This window comes from Heterodontus francisci, chromosome 2, assembly GCF_036365525.1.
Source record: "Heterodontus francisci isolate sHetFra1 chromosome 2, sHetFra1.hap1, whole genome shotgun sequence".
Taxonomy (NCBI): domain Eukaryota; kingdom Metazoa; phylum Chordata; class Chondrichthyes; order Heterodontiformes; family Heterodontidae; genus Heterodontus; species Heterodontus francisci.
The window spans coordinates 43,034,498-43,055,636 of NC_090372.1; the positions used below are offsets into that span (position 1 = coordinate 43,034,498).

General features: G+C 43.6%; 1 protein-coding gene across 2 annotated transcripts in view; it reads left to right on the forward strand.

Annotated features, from left to right (window-relative positions):
• ripor2 (RHO family interacting cell polarization regulator 2) overlaps positions 1-21,139 on the forward strand; it is a 110,472-nt gene that overhangs the window by 14,102 nt on the left and 75,231 nt on the right. Inside the window, exon 2 of one of the 2 annotated variants that reach the window (XM_068057655.1) lies at positions 19,654-19,777. In XM_068057655.1, the coding sequence (XP_067913756.1) occupies positions 19,654-19,777 (124 nt within the window). Of the gene's footprint in view, positions 1-19,653; positions 19,778-21,139 lie in introns of those variants that run through there. The other variant, XM_068057664.1, reaches the window with a different exon arrangement.

The following is a 21,139-nucleotide window of genomic DNA, read 5'->3' on the forward strand; positions in this document are numbered from 1 at the left end:
TCAGGGAGTGCTGTACAGTCGGAGGTGCCGCCTTTCAGGTGAGACGTTAAGCAAAGTCCCATCTTCCCTCTTGGGTGAACATAAAAGATCCCACAGCAGTATTTGAAGAAGAGCAGGACTGATCGCCTAGCCAACATTTATCCTTCAACCAATACCTAAAACAGGTAATCTGATCATTTATTTAATGGCTGACTGTGGGAGTTTGCTGTGTGCAAACTGGTACCATGTTTTCTACATTACAACACTAACTATACTTCAAAAGTACTTCATTGGCTGTAATGGCTGTATGGCTAATCCTAAGATTATAGAGGGGCTATATAAATGCAAGTCTTTCATTCTTTTTTGTTTGAAATTGAGAAAAATAATCTTTTTTAAAGTTAAACTTGGCCCAACTATTCCATTCTCTGTGGGATGCTGCCTTTCAGACAGGTATAAAGAATTAAATTATTTGAGTATCATATTGAGAACTTAATTGAAGAGTTAAATCATTTGTTATGTGTTATCTATAGGAACAGAGGCTGGTTGCCAGGAACACTGCCAGGAATAACTCAGCTTGTCCGTCTGCAACTTCACTCAGATTAGCACCAAACCTGTTTAATGTAACTGAACTGAAGAGAATCCCTTATTTTTTGTTCACAACATGTCCCATTGTTTTGATGAGCTGATTATTAAACTGATCTATTGAACTTAGAGAGTTAAAGGAAAATAGTTCTGGCGTCAGCTGGTTTCTGTAATATAAGTATAAAGGCAAATAAATTTGAGCAAAATGCCACGCAGATTACTTGTAATCATCTGAGTACCAAATGATTTCACAGTTGCAGACATTTCTGCTTTCTGTCTCTTAAGGAAGAATTGTATGCATTAGGTAACAAATGAAGTGAAACTTTTCAAATATATGTGTGGGTTTGTGTATATACATAGCTAAGAATGATAACAGGAGAATTACAGCATAATGGATCCTGGCAGTGCTGTTATAAACCTGTCATTCAGTCTTGGGGTCCTGATGAGGATCTGAAGCTTTAGGAAAAATTCCATCTAGTTCAAAGAGGGAAGCTTTATTGCATTAATAGATAAACTATGAGCAATGCCTGAAGTTACCTTACACTGTCAGTATAGGAGTAGGCCTCCCTGCCCAGCTTGTTAAACATTTGTTCTGAAGAGAATATTTCACCCGAGATTGCTGGATATGATGATTCATTATGAAGCATAACAAGAACTGGGAAGTGACAGAAAGGGGAAACTTTAACTCCCTCCATCCGACGGGAATGCAGTGAAAGTGCAGTTAAATTGATTTGGAAGTAGTTACCACCCCATTCCAGCAGTATTCCCCATACACTTTTTTTTTTAGGTGGCCAATGCACTTGCTAAAAGCAGGCAGCGACCTCCTGGATACATGGAAATTGGGGCGTCATTAGGACCCTAATAATTTTATCAGCCTTACTGGCGGGGAAGAAGGGGAGACTTTCTAAGTTAAGTCAAAAACTTCCCTTGGAGGAACCAAGTGTTCTCCTCCAGAACTCGCAAGGGAAAAACTAGGCCGCTGCTACTCTAGATTTCCCACTTCCCTTCCGACTTAGGAGACAGCCCTGATCAGCCCCACATGTGACATATTTTGGTGCCTTCAGACCCTGCAAGTTTGGCTGGCTCAAAGCCTACCACCTGTCTGTTTCAAGTGGAGCAGCCAGCCAGCTGGATCTAAATGAGACTGGAAATTAAAATTGGTGGGAAGGCCCTCGGAAACATATCCTCCCTAACCCAGACTTCCTGCCCAAGAGGTCAGATCCACCCGAGGACATCTAAGTGCTGAGTAGAATGCATCAGGTCGCAGATGGAGCATTTCTCAGTCATTATGAATGCTCCATAAACTTGAGCTCATCTAAAGCTCTGCTGTTTGTATCCTAATTCGCACCAAGTCCCGTTCCCCCATCACCCTGTGCTCACTGACCTACATTGGCTCCCAGTCCGGCAACTTCTCAATTATAAAATTCTCTCCTTATGTTCAAACCCCTCCATGGCCTTGCCCCTCCCTATCTCTGTAACCTCCTCCAATCCTATAACCCTTCAAGATCTCTGCACTTCTCCAATTTTGCACATCCCCGATTTTCATTGCTTCACCATTGACAGTGCCTTCAGTTGCCTAGCTCCTCGCTCTGGAATTCCCTCCCTATATCTCTCCACCTCTATCCTCTCTCTCTCTCCTTTCTCCTCTTTTAAGATGCCTTTTCGAACTTCCAGCTTTGAACAAGATTTTGGACAGTTGTCCTAATATCTCCTTAGGTGGCTCAACTTCAAATTTTATTTGAGAATGCTCTTGTGAAACACCTTGGGACATTTTATTATGTTAAAGGTTTATATAGATACAAGTTGTTGTCAGTAGTTTAACAGCAAGTAGATATCAGCGGACTGCCAGGGCCAGATGAACTGAACGCCAATGTCATCAAAAAGGAATAAGGTCCTGACGTTTCTGTCAGGGACTGTGAGCCTGGAAATAAATTGCTTTGCTTATGATAAGGATATTCTTCCGCTTGTGCCATATGCCTTTGTACTTCGCTGGTGCTCTGCTGAGTTTGTTTGGCTTATAGCTTACCATGCCAGATGAGACAATCTCCTTATATTTTTCAAATGCGTAAAAACACAGTGAGAATACATCAGGGACTTGTGGTTTATGGAAAATAAACCATCAGGTGCATTTTGGCCTCTAACCCTCTGCACAACAGCTTGGTAGGATTTTCCGTCAACCATTGGGCCTGATATATTCTATTTACAGATTGCTGCCAGAAAACTAAATTGATTTATATTCATAATTCATAGATATTTTCGATGAATTTCAACTAGACTTACCATCAGAGGTTTAGTGAGAGATTGCAGGGACACAAAGCTGGTGCTATCATGTATTGTCCGAAATTAGCATGGAAATGTAAAACATTTATTTAGACTCCCTTGCTTTCGCGCAAAGACTTTGAACAAAAGAGCACAAAGTTAGTGTTTATCTGACTCTTGCCTTACCAGATGTTCTAGTGGCTGTTGCATGGAGGTATAAACGGCAGAGCTTAAAACAGCAGTCTGCACTGAAGTTGTGCTGTTTAATATGACATAAAGGGGCTTCTGTACCTTTAAGGAATATAATTTCATCATTTCAAAAATTCCCAGTTATTCATTTCAAATATTGGTTTTAAAGCTCAAAAGTATTATTTTAAAATGATTGGTTTCATTATCCCCATATTTGAATAAATCAAACCAAAAAGTAAATGACTATATGGCAAAATAGATAATAAGCATCACATGCATTCACAAATTCATAGAACATTACAGCGCAGTACGGGCCCTTCGGCCCTCGATGTTGTGCCGACCTGTGAAACCATCTGACCTACACTATTCCATTTTCATCCATATGTCTATCCAATGACCACTTAAATGCCCTTAAAGTTGGCGAGTCTACTACTGTTGCAGGCAGGGCGTTCCACGCCCCTACTACTCTCTGAGTAAAGAAACTACCTCTGACATCTGTCCTATATCTATCACCCCTCAACTTAAAGCTATGTCCCCTCGTGTTTGCCATCACCATCTGAGGAAAAAGACTCTCACTATCCACCCTATCTAACCCTCTGATTATCTTATATGTCTCTATTAAGTCACCTCTCCTCCTCGTTCTCTCTAACGAAAACAACCTCAAGTCCCTCAGCCTTTCCTCGTAATACCTTCCTTCCATACCAGGCAACATCCTAGTAAAACTCCTCTGCACCCTTTCCAAAGCTTCCACATCCTTCCTATAATGCGGTGACCAGAACTGCACGCAATACTCCAGGTGCGGCCGCACCAGAGTTCTGTACAGCTGCAGCATGACCTCGTGGCTCCGAAACTCGATCCCCCTACTAATAAAAGCTAACACACCATATGCCTTCTTAACAGCCCTATTAACCTGGGTGGCAACTTTCAGGGATTTATGTACCTCGACACCAAGATCTCTCTGCTCATCTACATTCCTCCAATTTTGTTGATGAACTCTGTAAGAATCTTCTGTGTGTCCCTGAAAGTGGCTTTAGTCAGCATCTCTGACGAACTAACATCAGCCTGTACAGGTAGTAGATAATCTGTTAACCTCGCATGGCTGTCTGAGGTAATTTCAGTCTGAGTGTTTATTTTACTTCAGCTACAAGGAGGCCATGAATCTTCCTTTTATAACCCTACTGTACGAATAATGATAGATTAATATCCAAGACAAGTGAATAATTTACAACTGGACATTGTAATAACAATACAGTTGGAGCTCTGAGATCTGATCAATAATAGATGGTTACGGACAGTTTCCATGGATGTTCCAAAGAAAGAGATAAAGGGCTGAATTTTTTGAGCTCCCGACATTGGGCTCCGTGACAGGGTGTCTGGAAGATCACAGTGGCAGAAGCCCGCCACGGAGCCCGGCGTTGCCCGATCTTCCCAGCAGCGGCGAGGCTCTGTGGCAGCTCCCCAAGACTGGGCAACGGGACCCGACTTTAAATATTGAAATTCACTTTATGCATACATTTAAATCCAATTCTCCGCGACCTTACCGTCCTATCCGGATCTTCAGTGCGACTGGCGGCACTCGCGCGCCTTCACTTTCCCGTCCAGGGAAAGTTGGCGCCACCGAGGTGGGGAAGAGCAGATCAGAGCATTTTTAGTGTAGTGGCGGGGGGGGGGGGGGGGAAGGGGTGGCCTTGGCACTTTGTGCAGTGGGGGGGGGTGGTGGTGGGGAGAGGGGCCAACTCTGCACTTTGTGCAGCTGAGGGGAGAAGGGGTCAACTCTGCAATTGTAGCGTTTGTTGTGGGGGTGGGGGTGGTCGGGGGGTGGAAACAGACCAAACATTTATTTATAGTGTAGTGGGCAAGGGTGAAGGGGGCAACTCTGCATTCTCTGGGCAGGTCAGGCAGTCCTTTAAAAATGGCGGCAGTGCCTACACAGAGGCAGCTGACGCCGTTCACGGCATTGCTAAAGCCACCCCACCATGTGACTGGGAGAGGCAGACCACCCTTCATATTTAAATGAGCCACTGTGCTCAAGATCGCAGCAGCGTGGCACCGTGCGGCCCACACATGCGGGCTGTCATCCAACCAAAAATGTGCAAGAATTTTTGTTTACCTGATCGATGCTGATTATAGATTTTGTACAACATTGTGTGTGGGATGGGCTACTTGTGATTTATGAAACCATTTAGGTAGTTGGGAATGTCTAAATAAACAGTTGTGGAAAGCTGAAGCTTGCTGTACTGTGAGGCAGCTGCCAGTTGCTTGCTTTGTGTAACAGATGACGCAGAATCCCAGGCTACACCCAAATTTTTTTTCTCTCTCTCTATCTATCCCTCTATATTATCCCTTGAGACGCAGCTACTTTTAGCATCAGTCATTTCACAGTAAGCAACTGGATGAAGGCGACAAGAAATACCTTCACTGGCCTTTCTGTTAGAGTGAGATAGCGAGACTCACTGGTGCCTGCCTGTGGGTAGAAGTGTCTCATCATCTGGATGAGAAAAGGCTTCTTTGAAAGGGAGCTCGGCTGAATGTGACCTAGTCAAAGCTTAACAAGAATTGCATAAAGTGGGTGTCTCCTAGCTAATGAAATGTCCACACTGTGAAGATGTCTGTTAAGCTACACTCACCATTCTGATGATGGGAACCAGAATTCCTGCTATACGAGAATACTGAAGGTAAGCCTGACTCTGATCTGCAGCTAATGAGTACAGTCTGTGCCAATAGCTCACATTAAATATACAGTAAAGCTGAGAATTTACTGTGGTTATTCTGTACCAGAGTTGATCACAACAGCAGTAAACACATTACCTCTCACAGCACTGTTCAGTGAGATGCCACGACCAGTTTAACAGCAAAATGTTATGGAACAGACCCCTCCCCATCATTAAAAGATGCTTTCTATATGATGATTAGAGAGACTCCAGGCTGCTACTCAGGCTGTTTTAGTGATGTTTTTATTTTCAGATCCCTTGTTATGTTCTTTCAGCACTGCTAAGGGCAGTTTGCACTGACATTTGAACATGGACAATTTTGTACTAACATTAAAACGACACCTTCCTACAGTGTGATTCATATAACCACCAAGAGTTTTTTTTGCTGTTTTCTTGCTGGAACATTTGGGAACTGTTTTCACTGCTTTGCACAGACTTCCAGTTTTACAGAACCAAAATTAAAAACATCAACAAGCGTATATTCCTGGTGATAGCTTTATTGAACAACTTTGAAACACTTCTACGGTGTCTGCACAAAGACTCGCAATGCCAGTGGGTATGTTGGACTGTGGTGAGATAGCAGTATTGGTGACTTTGACGAAAGTCAAGAGTTGACCCTCATGCCTTATTCTGGGATGTGACACTGATTCACAATACCAGTAATTCTTGCTATTACACAGCATGAGTCAGTGCAAAGAACGGGGAGGGTGGGGGAGGAGGGTAGGAATGTTCTAGATTCCGCACCCTTGCAATGTCAATCCAAAGAGTCATCTAAGAGCCTGCAACTTATTTTTCAAAGATTATTTTTAGTGGGGCACTGATGTGATGAAGTGTTTTGTCGGCTTTTTCCTGTTTTGGGGAAGGAAGAACTGTATCTGCAATGGTGTGGTATGATTTCAATACTGCACTGTGGGGCCAACCTGGATTACGTGTTAAAGACTCTGGAATGGGGCTTGTACCCGCAGTTGGATTCAGAGGTAGGAGTTTTTTTTTAGAGATACAGCACTGAAACAGGCCCTTCGGCCCACCGTTTCTGTGCCGACCATCAACCACCCATTTATACTAATCCTACATTAATCCCATATTGCTACCACATCCCCAACTTCCCTCAATTCCCCTCCCTATACTAGGGGCAATTTATAACAGCTAATTTACCTATCAACCTGCAAGTCTTTGGCTGTGGGAGGAAACCGGAGCACCCGGGGAAAACCCACGCGGTCACAGGGAAAACTTGCAAGCTCCGCACAGGCAGTACCCAGAATTGAACCCGGGTCGCTGGAACTGTGAGGCTGCGGTGCTAACCACTGCGCCACTGTGCCGCCCCACTACCCCACTGTTCTATCCCACTGAGCCCCAAACTGACACCTAGCCCAGCCTGCAAACAAGGCAGGTCGGATATAATGCACCAACCTCCATTTTGCTCCGGGTAGTGAGTTGGACATGGTTGTAAGATAATTGGCACACAATCAAGGGGGGAAATGAGGAGAATTTGTTTTACTCAATGAGTTGTTATGATTTGGAATGCACAACCTGAAAAAGTAGAGGAAACAGATTCAGTAGTAACTTTCAAAAGGGAATTGGATATCCACTTAAACAGGAGAAATTTGCAGGACCGTGGGACAAGAGCAGAGTATGGGACAAATTAGATAGCTCTTTCATTAATTAGATTAAATAGCACATTCATGTTTGGCCAAACGGCCTCCCATTGTGCTGTATGGAAACATAGAAAATAGGAGTAGGCCATTTGGCCCTTTGAGCGTGCACCGCCATTCAATACGATCTTGGCTGATCGTCCAAACTCAGTACCCTGTTCCCGCTTTCTCCCCGTATCCCTTGATTCCTTTAGCCCTAAGAACTATATCTAACTCCTTCTTGAATATATTTATAGAAACATAGAAAATAGGATAGAAAATAGTATAATTCAATGATCTTATGGGTACCCGAGCAAAGGTGCCCTGAAGGTGTTGCTATTGCATTTTGTGCCCAGCTGCATTCAATTTGAAAGATCTGAGAATGGGAAGGCAGCAAGGCAGTGATAAATCTGACAAAGCAAGTTCGTTTTTTTTGTGGGCAATAGCCAGAAGGTACCAAAGCCAGAAGTTATTAACATCGCTGTAAGGCCTCTCAGGCCAAAAGCAGTGGTTGGATTTCTGTCTTCATTTTCAGGCAAGGTCACCCAATAGGCAGACTTGCACTTATGGTGCATTGGGCTCAAGCTAGTAACTGAAACTGCATATACAGTGGTGCTCAGGTCAGGTTAGGCAGAGCAAACTCTTTGGGGAGCAATATCTGAGGTGTGTACGCACCCAAAAAACTCCCTGGTTTTCACTGTGTAGCCTGCAAAAAACTCGAACGCCCCTGTTCTTGAGTTTTCTCGATTACCCTTGAGAATCAGGGAGAGATTGCACAAATGGTATCTGCACAGAGGTTTGCTTTCAGTTCATTACCTCCCTCAGAATAGCAAAAGATGGACTAGGTCTCCACCACTGCAGTGGCAGATCAGACACAGTAGGGTTAATGGACAAACTAGGGAATGTTGAGAGAGGGGAAGACCTGTGATGAAAGGCCATTGACCTGAAATGTTAACTCTATTTCTCTCTCCACAGATGCTGCCAGACTTGCTGAGTATTTCCAGCATTTTCTGTTTTTTAAGTCAGAACTGGACGCCGATCAGTATTACAGTATATTTGGTCAGACTGTCAGGTCGGGCAAGGCAGGGCTAGACTCATTCAGTAATAACAACAACTTGCATTTATATAGCACCTTTAATGTAATAAATGGTCCCAAGGTGCTTCACAGGAGTGATTATCAAACAAAATTTGACACCAGGCCACATAAGGATGCAAAAAGGAAGGATTTAAGGAATGTCTTAAAGGAGGAGACAGCTAAGGCGCAATAATTATAGTTTGGCCATGTCTTTGACTGTAGAGAAGTTAAAACTGGCTCCAGTACCTGTTCAGCTAACCAGTCTGGACATTAGAAACATGGATGGTGGATTTCCTTAGGGCTGCTCCTGCTTCGCAACCGCGACTTCAGCAAAAGTTCAGCAGGAAGCACGCTTACTCGTGCAATTACGGTTTCCATTCAGTTTCTACTTGTTATAGTGGGAAAGCCCTGAGAAAATTCAGTCCCTCATGGTAATCAAGGATCCCATACCATTAAATGGATCATTTAAAGAGGTATCATCCTTGTGGAAAAAGTTATGGTAAACCATATTTCATTTGATACGAAGAGCTGTGCATTGTTTCTATCGTGCTGATGGCACACCTACGGATAGTTTTACACAATTTCTGTTGACCTGCTCTTGTAGAGAATAGAAACGGTTTGCCAGATACTTTTTCTTTTGTGAATACGATGCCCTTTTAAGTAAAGTAAGAGAAGCTGACTAGATATTATGTCTGAAACTCTGCAGGACTTGTGAATGAAAGAATGAAGTGTTGGATTAACAGTGAAATAACAGAGCAGGACTACATAACTTCCTTGGCAGTGTCAGCAGGCAGTTGTCTCTGTTATCTACCATATGCCTGCTCTTTTACTAGTGGCTTTCTCTGGAATCCATATTTGTTGTCAGTCAGTGAAGACTGTTATCTGACTCAGAATAGATCCTCTGATACTTAGTTGAGTGTGTGATTAATGGAATTGATTTCCCACGGGGAAGCACCAGTTCTTTCTATTCTAATAAAGATAGTGACTTGTTTCCTCTGGTGGGCGTGTCCAGAATAAGAAGGCATAACCTTAAAATTAGTATTCAGGGATGATGTCAGGAAGAACTTCTTCACACAAAGGGTAGTGGAAATCTGGAACTCCAAACCCAAAAAGGCCATGTGAAAATTTCAAGACTAAAATTGATGTTTTTTTGTTAGATAAGTGTATTAAGGTGGGGAGATGGAATTAAGATACAGATCAGCCATGATCTAATTGAATGCCGGAACAGGCTTGAGGGGCTGGAAGGCCTACTCCTATTTCTGTTTTTAATAACAAATGCTGTGGTAAAGAAAAGAGTCTGCTCTTAGCTTAGTTTTTTCTATTCTTGGTCCGACTGCGCTGACTGAAATGGAGGCCAGTTTGTTTCCTTGCTCCCAGTGGAACAGCCTTCAGTATTTCACTAGGTTCCTCTGTAGGCTGCAGGCACAAGTCTGCACCCCTCTGACATGAAAGCACAAGGGATGGAAGGGGATACCTGTGCCTCAGTGGGTAGTACTCTTGCCTCTGAGTCTGTAGCTTCGAGTTGTGCTCCAGAGACTTGAGCGCGTAATCTAAACAGATACTTCAGTGCTGCATTGTCAGAGGTGCTGTCTATCAGTTGAGACGTTAAACAAAGGTTAAACATTTCAGATGGATGTAAAAGATCCAATGGCACTATTTTGAAGAAGAGCAGGGGAGTTCTCCCTGGTGCCCTGGCCTATCTTTATCCCCAATCAACATAACTAAAACGGATAATCTGGTCATTTATCTCATTGCTGTTTGTGGTCAAATTGGCTGCTGCGTTTCATACAACAGTGACTAAACTTCAAAAGTACTTCATTGTAAGGGCCTGCTACCCGACCCGAACTCGAGGGGACCCGACGACATGTGTCGGGTTCGGCTCGGCTCGGGCCCCTCTTCCGGGTCCAGCTTTAGGGCTCGGGTCAGGTCGGGCCGAGTCCAGGTCGTGCTCGGGTCGGGTCGGGCTGGACACACACGGTAAGTGCTCTGCCGCTAAGTATTAAAAATAAAAAACTTAGCTGAGCTGGGAGTCCAGGTCGAAACTGAGTTTGCGCAGTGAGCGAGTAACATCACTATGACATCATCACGCATGCGCTGCAGCTTCGTGGAGCTTCCCAGTCCGAAGGTAAGTAAAGGAATGGTCGGGTCGGGTCGAGTGGGGTCGGGGTCAGGTCGGGCTCGGGTGAAATTGGAGGGACTCAGGCCGGGTCGGGCTCGGGTCTGTTGTGGATCGGTCGGGTTCAGGTCAGGTTCTTTTTCCTGACCTAAGCAGGCCTTTACTTCATTGTCTGTAATGCACTTTGGGATGCCCTAAAGTTGTAAAAGGCACTTTATAAATGCAAGTCTTTCTTTCTTCTGCCCAAGGCTGTGACCAAGTCATGCAATTTCAGCCCCTACATATCTAAACGCCATTATGAAATCTTGTGTCGAGTGTGCATTTCCTGCTTATAACCCTTACTTTTTGTTATTTTTGGTCATACTTTCATGTAGGCATTTACCACTGCAAAATTGAATGGAAAATCAACAGTTTCTATTGAACTTTGCAATGTCAACTGTCACAGTGTAATTTCAGGCTCTGATAATGAGGTAATTCTTTGGGGTTGGTTTTTTTGAGGTCTGTCTCCCAACTCCATTGCCGCTTTGTGTGTATATGTGTGAAACCATATTTATCAACTGTTCATGAACAACTCCATATCTCAATTGAATTATAACCCAATTTAATGCATCATACCATTTTTTATTATCCTCATAATATTGTCAACATGTATTGCCTGTAAGCATTTAAAATGTGACCTGTGTGCCTAGGTCAATTTTCAGGTCTCTTGGCCAGTGCGAATCTATTAGGAGGCAAACAGTACTTTTCCTTAAGTGTCATTTTCTTCTTGAGTTTGAGCTGATTTCCTTCCTCGTGTAAATAGTTTTGTTCCCCTCTCACTGAAGCAAAGACACACAATAGTCTGACCTTCTCCTTGTATCACTTACAGCTCTTTCATCATTTGAGGCCTCAAGGTGACACAAGAAATGATTATATGCTGTCATATAGCAATTAATGAGGCCAAATCAATCCCATTGAATTCTATTAAGATTCCTATTAAACTAAGGTGTCTTGTGATTGAAGTGGAAATGCTAGCGTGAGAGGTTAATTCAGTTCCTCATATAGATAGGTTAATGTGGAGTGTTCCACTTCACTTTGTATGCAAGTAAATTATATTTTTTAAGAATTAATTTCAAGCAAGTTACGAAATTACTACTTGTCATGATTAGGAAATATGTTAAGATTAGTCCCAGGTTCCATTTGCGACCTATGCTGAATGAGCTACTATCGACTGAGGACAGCAGTTTGGGATGTTACAATTGCTCCTGCTTGTGTAATTTCTTCCGGGCTTCTCTCACTGAACTGCCATAACTTTGGTAGAGGTTAGTTGAAACCTCTGTTTGCACAGCTAAGGCTCACGCTAGCCTCTAAGTCCAAAGATTGTGGGTTCAAGACCCACTCCAGAGACTTGGACATGTTATCCAGGCTGGCAGGACTGAGGGAGCACTGCACTGTCGGAGGTGCTGACTTTTGATTGAGATGTTAAATTGAGGCCCGGTCTGCTGTCCCAGGTGGATGGCAAAGATCCCCTGCAACTATTCAGCAGAAGAGCCAGGCAATACTTCCTGGTGTCCTGGATGATATTTATTCCTCAACCAACAACACTAAAACAGATTATCTTGTCATTATCACATTGCTGTTTGTAGCAGCTTGTTGTGTACATAGCCTACATTATAATAGTGACTACACTTCAAAAGCTCTTCATTGGCTATAAAGCACATTTTGATATACTGAGGTTTTAAAAGGCACTATATAAATGTAAGTCTGTATGCGTATGAATGGGATTACCACTGGATTTCTGCCAAAGTTACCATACGGAGAAAACTAATCCCTGAGGAAATCTAACTCTTTGATTTATGGAGGGTGTCATGCTAGGCCCCCACCTGCCAAGAATGAGGCACATTACTTTTGTCATGAACATTGATTTTTAAACAGTTACTGGAGCGAAGAAAGTGCTAAACAGATCAGCCGTGGCTGGAAAAGACATTTGCATATTAGCAGATGGTGATTGGAAGGACAAAGGACCATTTCTTGACACATTCAACCCACAATGGACCTTGATCATCATGTATTGTGTGTAAGAGGAGCATTCCAGAGACTGCTAAGGTGATACAATCCAAGACATGGTTAGACAAGTTAGTTACATGACTAACCTGCTTGGCAACCTGTGTTTTTTCTGAATTGTACAAACAGTTTGAAAAAAGAAAGTCTGTTTGCTCCTGGACTGAGAAGAACTCTCTCCTGTCTGCTCCCATCTCTTTCTCACAAGCCTCTGAAACCACTGAAGCCACATGAACCTGAAGAGAGAAAAGTGTCCTACAGTGAATAAGATTTAAGAAGAATACTGGGCCCCAACGAAAAGCAAGATCTACCTACAATCAACGACTCCACAGTGAGCTTGAAGAACCGTAACAAAAGCTCTTCAGAAATTGCTTCAAACATTTCCACTTTATTTTTCTTCTGCTCTTGTCTATCTCTATTTGCATGTGTGTATCGCGTATGCATGCTAGTGTGGGGGTGTCGTGAACCCGTAGGTGTTAACCGAGTTAAAGTTTAAGTTTAATAAATTTCAACTTTTCTTCTTTAAACCTAAGAAAACCTGTTTGTGCTAGTTTCTTTGCCTTATAATTGGAAAGTGGTGAACAAGGACTCACCAAGGGTGAGCTATAAACAGTGTGTTTAAAAATAAAACCCTGTTATGGTAAGACCAGGTGAAGGCTGAGAGGAACCCCCAGACACCGTTCTCAGCTGGTCGTAACAGAGGGGAAAGAAAAACATCCATGTGTCCCACTCCTGCTTGTTGTGTAGTGGCACCTGCTTGAAAGTGCTTGTGTAAGGGTTTGCCTGAGCGGGGTGGTTGTGGGGGGGCAACATGGTCAAATAGTCTGCCATCCCCAACATTTAAACATAAGGGCTGATTTTCCAATTCTGTGGCTGTCAGCTGGGAGCCTCAACTACAGCCTGGGAATATCAGGATATCTCCAACACACTTCCCTCAGCCATTCCACCCATTAAAAGAAAGGGAGGGCACGTCACAGGCTACATGCCAGAATTTGCTGATGTGGAAGGCCTACTAAATGAGGCTCCCTGCCAGCAGATTGGACTCGTAATATCCGGCTTACAGAGATTGGCTGCTCGAGTGAGGCACTGAAGGGTGGGCGGTTGCTGTGGAACCAAACATCAGCTCCAGCCCTACAACATTCCAAGATCTTTACACTCCTCCAATTCTGCCCTCTTGAACATCCTGATTTGAATCACTCGACCATTGGAGGGCAGGCCTTCAGCAGTGTAGGCCCTAATCTCTGCAATTCCCTATTTCAACCTCTCCACCCCTCTACCTCTATCTCTTCTTTTAAGATGCTCCTTAAAAGCTATTTCTTTGACCAAGCTATCAGTCCTCGTGTTGCCTTATTTAGCTCAGTGGCAAATTTTGTTTGATAACACTTCTGTGAAATGCCTTGGGATGTTTTACTCTGTTAAAGGCGCTATAGAAATGCAAGTTGATGTTGTTGTTGTTTTCAGCTACGTCAGGGGAGGACAGGAGTGAAATTGCTCTATCACACCGTCCTAACATTATCTCTCCTCCTTGTAGCACTAATCTGGCATTCCCTGCTGCTTGCTTAACATTGTCACATGGTGCAAACTATAAAACAATAATTGCATTTAATGTTGTGAGCCTGACCTTGTGACTGATATTGACTCTTGTGAGTTATTTGTGGTGTGTGTCAAAGAGACCTTTCTTAAATAATTGATTAAAAAAATTGTAAACTAGCTCTATCACAACAAATGAAAGAAAAGCAATTGTGTCAACTCGACCAGAAAAAGAGGAAGGTGGGGATGGGGGAGGTGGAATAAAATGAGCTCACATCTGGGACAAGACCTGCTCCAGTCACTATAGGGGGAGTTTTATGCTGTCCGCCGTGGTGGCTTTGGTGGCATGCGAGATGGTGTAATCAAGTGGGAGTTATTTCTTTGGATTTCCGACAGTGGGATATTTTAGAGGAATTAAGTTGGCGGCGGGTTTGCGGTGTTCCAGGGTTTTCCCCAGCGCAGTGGCAGATTGCAGCTTTGCATTAATTTAAATCACATGAATACTCATTACCATGTACATAGTTACGATTTAGTCCTACCTGCCAGATTACGTGAACAGCGAGCGATATTCCTGTGCCACCAGACATTCAAAGTGGCGTGCAACAGTTGGATTTGTGCAGTTGCGTCTTAGGACTGTGCTCTTTTCTCTTTAAATCATCTGCTAAACTAACACCAGCATTGGAACGGATGTTTGCCTCCAGGGTTGGCACTAGCAAGGGTGAATCATCTCAGGGTATGGCGGCGAAAGTATAGGCGGGGGCAACATGGAGGAGCAGGGAGGGTAGTTGGGAGGGAAGGGTGGGGGGGTGGGGTGCTGATCGGGTGCATCGTGGAGCAGGGGAGGGTGCAGTGGAGCATCCAGGTTGTTGAATGTTTGATGTTGATGGGAAGATGCAATTTGTCAGCTGCAGGGGTAGTGGGTGGATTAGATCAGTACTGCGTGAAGATATTTGGATATCTTACCTGGAATTGGTGGTCAGAAAGGGCGCTGAAGAATCTTGAGCAGTGTAGACCAGATGCCTGCCCCACACATCAGGAACCAACTTTGTAAAGGAGCCCTTCAACAAGCATTAGCCTGTGATTAATATACTTAAAAGGTCTAATGGCTGTTCTAGGCATTGCTCGGGACGCCTAGAAAATGGTCCCCATGATTTTAGGCATGGGATCAACAACTGTGCAGATTCGGCGCAGGCTGCCCCACTGCTAAATTGGCATGACTTATGCCCATTTTACACCTGAAAAATAGGTGGAACACTTACTAATTTCTACCCCTTTGTGTCAGCACCGAGAGAAAGCCTGGAGGCATTCACATGCCATTGTATTGGTTTATGTATGTGCATGCTCTGCCTTAAGGTATAGTTTGATTTAAAATATTGTTGGCGCAAAGCACACTTTGTGAAATGATCGATGGTGATGGATGGTGATGGCGATGCATTGAGTATAAATTCAACTGACAACAGAATGCTGATATTGTAATGTGAAAGAATTATTGAGTTTCACAAACAAACTTTACTGAGATTACTGGGCCAGACTTGACCTCTTCCTGACCTCAAAAATAGGGTTCAGGAAATGTTTAGTGTTAAAATTATTGAATAGATGCCTTAGCTTTTAATTTTAATTCTTGCAGTGCACAGTTCTCTACTTGATGCCCGAGTCTTAAACACGCACAGTTTTTCATTGCTGAACTATGTTTAATACAGTTACAGAACAGAATTGCAAGGGGAAGAAAATGCACAAGTTACAAATTTAAGACTGAGAATTCATACTTTTGTTTGTCTTTCTTTAAAAATCTCTGAAGTACTTTTCTCCACACAGTAGCAAAAACCAGCTGTATTAATGAAGAATGGAATAAATATTTGTTAATGAATGGGACTGAAGATTGTAAAGAGCCTCTTTTACAAATGCCGATTGCTGATAGTGAGTCTCAGCCACTGGTTGTGCATATTCGAAGATCACTTTCGTGCTGCTGATGATCTTCAGTTCGTTTCATTTTAATGAATGCAAAATTGTGTGCATCTGCCCATGTTCACATGGCTACCAGACAGGGTTTCCCATTCATAGCACATGTTTGTAAACGTGTTCTAAAGTTTAGACAAGGATGATCAAGGGTAACACTGCACTGTCTGTGCACGTGCTGGTTTTTTTTTTGTGACTTTGGGGCAATTATAATGTGTGAGTTTTGCATATTTGCAGTTCCCCTTTGTTGACAAATGTTATGCATGTGCAGTGCTGCTGAATCTGGCACATATGCAGTGTTGAATTGCTGCTAAATCTATTACCTGTTCAGTGCTGTATTGTTGCTGAATCTGACTTATGTGTAATGCTGCATTGTTACTGAATCTGGTATTGAATGGGTACAGTAGCATAGTGGTTATGCTACTGGACTAGCAATACAGAGGCCTGGACTAATAACCAGGAAATCCCACCACAGCAGCTGGGGAAATCTGGACAAAAAAAAAAGTTAGTATCAGTGATGGTGACCATGAAACTACCAGATTGATTTAAAAAAAACACCTGGTTCACTAATGTCCTTTAGGGAAGGAATTTTGCTATTCTGCTATCCTTTCCAGGTCTGGCCTATATGCGAGTCCAAACCGACAGCAATGTTGCTCCTCTTGATTGTCCTCTGAAATGACCTAGCAAACCATTCAGTTGTATTCAAGAAGTGGGCTCACCACCACCTTCTTTCGGGCAGTTAGGGGTGGGCAATAAATGCTGTCTTTCCCAGCGATGTCTACATCCCATGAATGAATAAGAAAAATGTACAGTGCTGCATTGTTGCAGAATCCAGCATGTGTGCAGCAAGGGAACTGGGCCAAAATTAAAAAACCACTGGAGGTGGTCCTATATAAATGGGGTAGAAAGCAAAGTTCTTAAACTGAAAGTTAGAAGGTGCAGATGGAAGGTGAAATTATGTAATATTTCATTCACACAATACTTTGCAAGAACGGTATACACAGAGTTATCAAAACATTTGTGCATATCACCAATGTGTCATGTCATCAGTGATTGGCAGAATTCCCTCTAAGCTGCTTGGGTGCACAGCTGTGCAGCAACCTGGGACATACTGCACAAGGAACAAACAGGCCGCACAATCAATGTTCCCTTTAAGATGCGCGCATGCACGGCTGTGCGGCAATCTTAAAGGGACCATGCAGTGCTACAAGCCAGCTGTGGATAGCTAACAGAAATTAGAGGGAACATTGATCGGCAGCCAAGCAACCCAACACTAAGCTATTTCAATTCCAGGCTCAAGGTCAGGCTTGGGTAGGGTGAAGAACAAATAATGTCCAAAGATATTTCTGCCTCACTGCGGGTCATCCTTTAAGTTCTTCTATTCCCCGTCATCAAAAGAACAGTCCTTTCTGTGCACTCAGTGTGAGCTTTATAGAATATTAAATGTTATATGTATAAAAACAGCTGTGTATCAAGTACAGTGAATCCAAGAGTGAAACTAAGTTTCAGTTGTAAGAGATAACAAACTGTATTGTGTTACATTCTTGCTTTAAAGCAGCAGGTTTCCACGCTAAAATAAACAGGGCAATATGCTCAGGCGTTATTCTTAGCATAACATTCTAAAATCAACACTGTAGGAAAGACTGTCAGTAAGTTTCCTCCAGAAGTGTGGCCAGAGAGGGGAAATTTACAGCTGCAATAGCGCTTACATTTATGTAGTACCTTTGCAGTGGAAAAACATTACAAAGCAAGTCACAGAGATGTAATCGAAAAGTGGACAAAAAGAGCTGACTAAACGTTTGGTCAAAGAAGTGGAATTTCTAAGAGGCTCTGGAAGGAGGAGAGGGTCGTGGGGTGGGGGATTAAGAAGTTTAGAAAAGTAATTCCAGAGCTGAAGACAAGGGTGCCAGTGGCAAGACAAAGGGAGAGAGGTTGCACAACAGGCCAGAGTCAGAGCAATGGAGAATTTGGAGGGGTTACTGTAGAGCTAGAAGTTACAGAGATAGGGAACGGTGAACCCATGAAGGGATTTAAACACAAGGAAGAGAATTTGAAATTTGAGGCTTTACGGTTCCAGGAGCCAATGTGGTTCAGCGATGGCAGGGTTGATAGGTGAGTAGGACTTGGTGTGGGATAGGATACAACAGTATAATTTCCATGAACTGATGTTTATTTAGTTGGAAGGGGAGTGGGGTGGGTTGAAGGTGGGATCCTGACCAGAAGACCATTGAATAGTCAAGTCTGGAGGTGACAATGGCATGAATGAAGGCTTCAGAAACTAACGCTGACTAACACAGCCTCATGAAAAAAAAGTATAAATTTTCATAGTGATGTGTAAAATCAGTGGGACGCCTGTCAAATTAGAGATTCCTAACCTCAATTTAACTCTTTTCATATTTTTACGGAATTTGTGGATTTTAATCCAATTTTTACAGTAGCTGCCATGTCACACATTTCTTTTGCATTTTGTCAACCAATTATCTCATGATTTCTCTTCATTTATTCCAAACCTTAAACATAAATTTGAAAGTGTTTGGACTTCTTCTAATAAGTTGGCCTAGCACCAAATTGAAGCTCATCTCTTGCTGCATGATGTTATAATACAATATCTCACCAATCTCACATTCAGGCGGAAATTTATGCCACCCCAATGAGCCGGATGGTGGCGGGGGTGGGGGTGGGGTAGTGTAAAATGGAGCTGGAGGCTCTGGGAGGCCTTCCCGACCCGCCCCCGCCTCTGCCTCCCTTTACATAGGGCGTTGGTGGGGGGGGGTGTTGAAACAGCCTGCCCACCCCAGGTCAATCAAGGCCCTTAAATGGCCACTCAACGGCCACTTAAGGGCCTTCGTCTGCCTCCATGCAGATTTTACACATGGCAAGTGGGCATCCTGGAGCCGGGAAAAGCTGCCTGGGAAAAGCATGCGGCTTATCAGTGTCCTGGGGGTGGGGGGGTGGGCCCTTGGGCCCTGCTCATCGGGCACAGAGTGCCTCACCGGGGCCCGACCGATTACCCACAGCAAGGCAACCTGTGTTCACGCTGGGCTGTAGTCCCAGCAGTGGCCACCGCTCCCGGTGATGCTGCTGGGTCTAAGAGCTGCCGGCCCTCTGATTGGCCGGCAGCTCTATTAGGCAGGGCTTCCTACCTCAAGCGGGTGGAAGTCCCGCCTCCGAGCAATTAATGCCTGGGGACCCGTAAAATACAGAACGGATACCCTGGCAAGGTGGAAGCGGGTTCACCACCGACTTTTACGTCGGAGGCCGACTCCACCGTAAAATCCAGCCCTCAGTCTCTTGAACTCTCCCATTCACACATGTATCCCATTTTTCTTTCACTCGCTCTGTCATGCTCGCTCTCACTTGTTCTTTTGCTCGTCCCTTCCCTTATCCTATATAACTCATGCAATTCTCACATTCTCTTAATCTTACCCACTTGCTCCTTGCTTATGCATTTGCTGTCTCAGCAGTTCAGATTTCTTTAAACAAACGTCACCCACTGTTCTTTGAAAGCTCTCGAAAAGATTGTCTGTTTGAAAGTACTGTGGCTTTAAGATTTGCTCAGTTCTCTTTCTTTTTTTATTTAAACAGAAATCTCCTCTGGGTTACCGAACGTCATGTCAGTAGGATCACCCTCCTCCCCAGGTGGGCCTAATGGTATCATTAGAAGTCAATCTTTTGCTGGCTTCAGTACACAGCAGGAAAGACGATCTAGGTAGGTGCATTATGGTCTAATTGTTGTTCTGTAATAAGAGGAATCTGTCTTCACATTTAAACACATATACAGAGCTCGGTTCACTGGTCTTTGACAGCTGAATTTCTGATGCTAAAGCAAAGTATTCAGGAAAGACAGCAACTAAAAGACAGCAGCGCAGTCCAGTTCAGTCCAAACCTAAAAAGCTTGGTTTGCACCGGTTGCATTAATGCAGAAATGAGTGTGAAACTAAATTGATGTGTGCCCAGCAGGTTCACTGTATTTTTGTTTGAAGCAGTTTCCATTTTTTTAAGTGTCCCTTATGTACAGAGGGATGAAAGCAGTGTTCATTGAGCTCATAGAATTGTAGAATCATAGAAGGAGGCCATTTGGCCTGGCTCTTTGAAACAGCAGTTGTGTTTAGTCCCATATCCCCACTTTTTGCAAGTTTCTCATCCTCAAGTGTCCAACTCCCTTTGAAATATTTTATGGGATCAGCTTCCACCACCTTTTCAGATAGACTGCTGCTAACCCTGGCCCACTCTGAGTGAAAAAATTTCTCCTCATCTCCCCTCTAGATCGTTTGCCAATGATTTTGAATCTATGACCTCCAGTTCCTGACTCACTCACCAGTGGGAATGATTTTTTCTCTATCTACTCTATTAAAATCTCTCATCATCTTGAAAACTCTATCAGGTCACCTCTTAACCTTCTCTGTTCCAAAGAGAACAGTCCTAATTTTTCGAAGCTCACCTCATAACTGAAGTCCCTCATCCCTGAAATCAACCTGGTAAACCTCCTCTGGACCCTTTCTAAGGTCTTTACATCTTTCCTGAAATGTGGTGCCCAGAATTATCCACAATACTCCAGCTGAGGCCTAACCAGTGATAATCCGAATAATATGCTTTTTTAACCTCAGATACTTCTATATTTCTCCTTTTCAAATACTAATTCCATTCCCCTGTAAATAAAGTTTGCTGGATTTTTAGCCACTGATTATGGCGAGCACAGAGGTGGGCGGGTGCAGATTTTCACACCACCAGCTGGCATGCCTGTTTGCCAGCACTATCCAGCCCCTGGGCCATTGAACAGAGTTGGAATGGTGGGGTGACAGGGTTACTCGTCCGCAATTGGTGAGTAGCCAATAAGGGTCCTTAAAAGCCTATTAAGGCCTATTGTCAGAGGCCGACTGGTGGTGGGGGTGGGGGTGCTAGCAACAGGCGAATGCTCCAGGCAGGCTTTGAGGCCCTTTCTGCCTACCTGGTTTTAGCTGTAGCCAGAGGCTGCCCTGTGAAACCCGCTCCGCAATGTTGGCCCATTTGTTGAGGACATTTTTTATTTAAAAGTTTAAAAAGTTGGATAGATGGTGCCTCCATCTTGAGG